The 4,481-nt window shown below is 31.3% G+C and overlaps 1 protein-coding gene across 4 annotated transcripts in view; it reads right to left on the reverse strand.

Moving 5' to 3' along the window:
* Positions 1-4,481, reverse strand: part of LOC108736173 (phospholipase D3) — a 21,462-nt gene that overhangs the window by 7,920 nt on the left and 9,061 nt on the right. The window contains exon 1 of one of the 4 annotated variants that reach the window (XM_025981401.1): positions 2,239-2,362. The exons of the other annotated variants lie outside the window; for them this stretch is intronic. Coding sequence (XP_025837186.1) covers positions 2,239-2,283 — 45 coding nt within the window. The 5' untranslated portion in view covers positions 2,284-2,362. Of the gene's footprint in view, positions 1-2,238; positions 2,363-4,481 lie in introns of those variants that run through there. 4 annotated transcript variants of the gene reach the window in all.

Consider the following 4,481-nt stretch of genomic DNA (forward strand, 5'->3'; position numbering starts at 1 on the left):
TAAAGTATTGTACTCTATTTCGACTGTGCGTACGTTATACTTTACAAGACACATAAAGTACGCAAAAATACTTTATTTAAGGCCTTAAGTAAACATCGTAATTTTGTAAGCGATTATTCGAAATTCAGAGTATTTTTACATCAATAATATTGCACAGAAAAAATAGCAAGCCATATTTACGGAATAACCTGATTTCCCATATCTGTTCAAGGTTGTGTCACTTTTGCTGTCCGTTCCGGTCACTTCAGCATTTATAGAAAAGAACTTTTAGTTTGCTTAAATCTTTGTTTGCCATGTTTAGAGGCTATTAATGTATTTAAGAGCGACAGCAATTTGTTACTGGCTGCTAGGTGTAAGAAAAAATATGTTTAAAAACAAAAAAAAATACTTTATTTTTATGCTGATTACTTTTTTTTTGAACCTTTTAGTCGAGAAATACTTTAAGTAAAGCCTTAAAAGGTGGCAACCCTAATTACGACCCATAGTTCCTTCAACAATCGTTAACAAATTCCTTTAACAAAACTTAAACCGAGTGTTTTATTTATTTGTTGGTAGCCTTAGTGTTTCAAGTGGTACCTAAATTTGCAGTAGCATAGTGAAATGCCCTTAAAGTAAAAATAATCGTATTGTGAACTGAACTTTCACTGTTCCAATTTTACCTTTTTTCTTAAATAAGACATCTTCGTGCCTCTAATCGATACATTTATAAAACACTCTAAAATCTCAGGTTTAGCCCCTTAGCTTCTCATTACATTAGTCGCATTAGCAAAATGGGGCACTGACACGGAACAGAAATGAGTTTGAAAAACTTGCATTCAATCGATTCACCTAATTTCTTTTATAGAGAAAACTGCCAATTCATTCTCATCTATTATAATGTCAAATTACAAACAGACGTTCAAAACCCAAATTAGGGTCAACTCCTGATAGTAGATTAATGTATTTAAGATCACGTTTTGTGATTAGGTACGAGTGTTAAAAATTATTTGAATTATAAACCGCAAACACGAGAACTTTCAAACAGTTGTGGGGTTCTAAAGGGAAAATTTAAAACTCAACAACTCAGTGTTTTGCACTTAAAGCTAAAATTGTGGAAAAGAATAATATGATACCACTTCCATCGCACAGAGAATAAGTTGACCTTTGAGCAATTTCAACATTACATACTGTATTAAGAGATTAATCGATGAGAGGGATCCAGGGGAAACCTCTACGGGGAAAGGGTGATCTGCCATAACCTAAGTAAAGCTACAAATTCAGTATTTGTTGCTAAAATGGGTCAACCATTTGAAAGAATTTGAACTAAGAATCTAAAAAAATCACTCAATTAAGAGGGGGGGGGGGTCCGATGCTCATCCTGAGGGAACAAACCCGAACTTAAATGTAAGGTTTTCCCTGGTGGAAATATATCTACAACAAACTACGCTTTTATACAACAATCAGCAATTTTTTTCGTTGTTGTAGAAAATTGTAGAGAGTTGTAACTCATAATTACAAAATTCTACAACTTTCTACGAAAAATTGAAAGTCCATTTTATTCCACGTCATAAACTGCAGAAGGTTATAATAATAAACAAAAATTTTCAACAACAATATATTAATGTTCAATTGGAAAACGTAATTTGTTGTGGTTCCTCATGGAATACTACAACATTAAATGATATTCGACAACTTTTAACGTTTCTTATAAAAATGTAAAGAATCGTAGCCGTAATCCTTCGTTGTAGTTCCTCATATAGTTTTTTTTATATAAATATAATAGATAGGTTTAAAACCTTTCGATCTAAGTAAAGGTACGAGCAGTAGTTTTTAAAAATAATTGTATTAGTGTCTAGGAGGAAAATAGATTAAATTTAGTTATAAAAAATTGTCCCAATCAGCGCCGTATACATTCTTGTAAAAAGTTGTAGTGCTTAAACATAATAAAGGTAGGACCAAGTTGTAGAGAATCATTAAGTGTTGTAGTTTTTCGTAGAAAGTTGTAGTTTACTCGTAAAATATTTAAGATATATTTCCACAAGGGCTGTACCTTCATTTTACCTTTAACCCTCATTTAGTGGATTCAAATCCAAAGAGTAAACCAAAAAGCTATTAATCAAGTGTAAAATCAAATTTGTTACAAAATCAACTTCATAATTATATAACTATTATTTAGTACCTACTGTTTGAATCGCATGTAATTAGTACAAGTATCTTCAATTATTTAAGTTGCTCCATATTTTCAAACACTTTACTTACATTGTTTGACGAAAATTTTTTGGAAGGTCTCCGCCCACAACTCATTAACAAATTAATATTAATTCACGCAAAGCCTTTAGGTGCCTATTAAGTGATTGCAAACGGACATTAATGCTGTATCATGCAGAATAAACGATAATATGCATTATCGGAATACGATTTTCAATTGCCACACAGGAAAAACAATTCTAAAAACAGTCACGGACGTACACGCAAGCACAGGAAAACAACAATATAATTTTTATACTATTAATAGACGCCACGTTTTTACTCGAAAAAATGACAAGAACCATATTTCTCAGTTGTAAAAAAAAAAAAAAAAAACAGTTTCAAAATTTCAAAATAACATACGAAAATGATGATTAATAAAGTAAGACTGCATTAATTATAACATAGCCAATAAGAACTACTTTCCAAAATACAATTCAAATATTACAAGCAGGTAGTAATTAAGTATTATAAACTCTGAACCATCTAAAGTGGTGGTTGAAGTAATAAAACTTCAGGAAGACTTATAAGACTATTTTGTCGAATGGCTAAAATCCGCAGAAATAAGGAGGATCGCTCGAATTTTATTTAGTGACAATGTCAAAGAACAAAAACCCTTACTGAGTTTATCTTTGCAGCTGAAATTCAACAAAAAGTGTTGTACTAACTGCCCATCTCCCATATTTCGATAAAACAGAGTGGTGAGGTTCGTTTGAATACACCCTTCTGAAAGTTTTCAAACTTTTTTTAGCTTTGTAGGCAAATGTACATAACAGAATATAAAACGTGTTTCATTTGAATAGTGCTATAAAGTTATAATTACACTTAGGCATGAGCAAAGACGGTCTATTTTTTTATTGCATGAGCCACCACTTTAGATGGTTCAGAGAATATGTGAGTTTTTCCAACTAGAGAAAAATGTAAATCTTATTATACACTATTGTAAGAATATTTGTGATGTTAATAATTGACTTTGTCCATACGATGCTTCTTTTTCTAATTCATCATCATCATCATAAGGTCGTCAGTCCTTAGACTGGTTGGACACGCACCTCCACTGTTTCCTATCCTGAGCTAAATTTCGCATTTCCCTAAAACTAGAACAGCCCACATCCTTAACTATTTGTGAACAGTAATCTAATCTAGGTCTACCTCTACCCCTCTTAACTCCTGTTTTTGCCTCTAATATGTCTCTGTATAGACCTTCATGCCTGAGAAGGTGTCCTACCAACCTATCTCGCCTATTTTTTATTGACTTCCATAGAGTCCTCTGTTCTCCTATTCTTTCTAATACCTNTCAATTTTTAGTGTGTATTTATTTTGTGTTTGTTGATTTTTCAAAAAACACTAAATCATTTTCGATAAAGTTTACATGGGACCTCTGAACCTACCAAACAAAAAAGAATCATGGAAATCAATTCATAATTAACAGAGTAATCGCGTAACAAACATACAAAAAAAAACATACAATCGAATTTAAAACCTTTTCCTTTTTTGAAGTCGGTTAACGTCTACACACTTTTTAAAATTTTTAAAACTTAAACACCTTAAATCGCAATTCTTTTACTTACTAACTCTTTCCGAAATTGTGGAAACAGGTTCCTAAAAACAATCTCATTTTCATAAATATCTAATGTTTAATTGACATAAGTCACTGTCTGCTTTAAGCTTGTAATTCACATGTTTTTTTCATTAAATGGTTTTGTGTTCATAAAGAACCAAGAATCATTTAAGCTATCCATTAAAAGTAGCGTGCGTTAATATGATTAAGGTAAAATATTGATTGCACTTATTCTTACTAGGACAAAATGTCCCAGCGTGTCGCATCGTATCTAGCAAAGTTGAAGGACAATTGATTTTTTAATAAAGCTAACACAGTAAATATGGATGTTTTTGGCCTCAATCTCGTTAATAATTAAAAATTATTATTCGTTCTACCTATAAGTTCAATTAAGTTTACCCCGTGAGTGGTAAAAAATAACTAATTAAAGATGATACATATTTACATTGGATTATTAAATAAGAAATTCTACAAAATACATATTTTTTTTACATTAAGAAAAATTTTGTGGCTGAACAAACAATAAAATTAAAATATTTTTAAGAAGATCTGTCTGTCTATCTGTCTGTTTGTATTATTAGCCAATCTTCGATAAGTGGAGACTGTTTTTTAAATTGTTTATTATACTTCGTTTACTTTCTGTAGCGATGTGACCTTCAGTTTGACCGGCGCAAAGGTTTGTTTTTATAAACGT

This window comes from Agrilus planipennis, unplaced genomic scaffold, assembly GCF_000699045.2.
Source record: "Agrilus planipennis isolate EAB-ADULT unplaced genomic scaffold, Apla_2.0 scaffold100, whole genome shotgun sequence".
NCBI lineage: Eukaryota > Metazoa > Arthropoda > Insecta > Coleoptera > Buprestidae > Agrilus > Agrilus planipennis.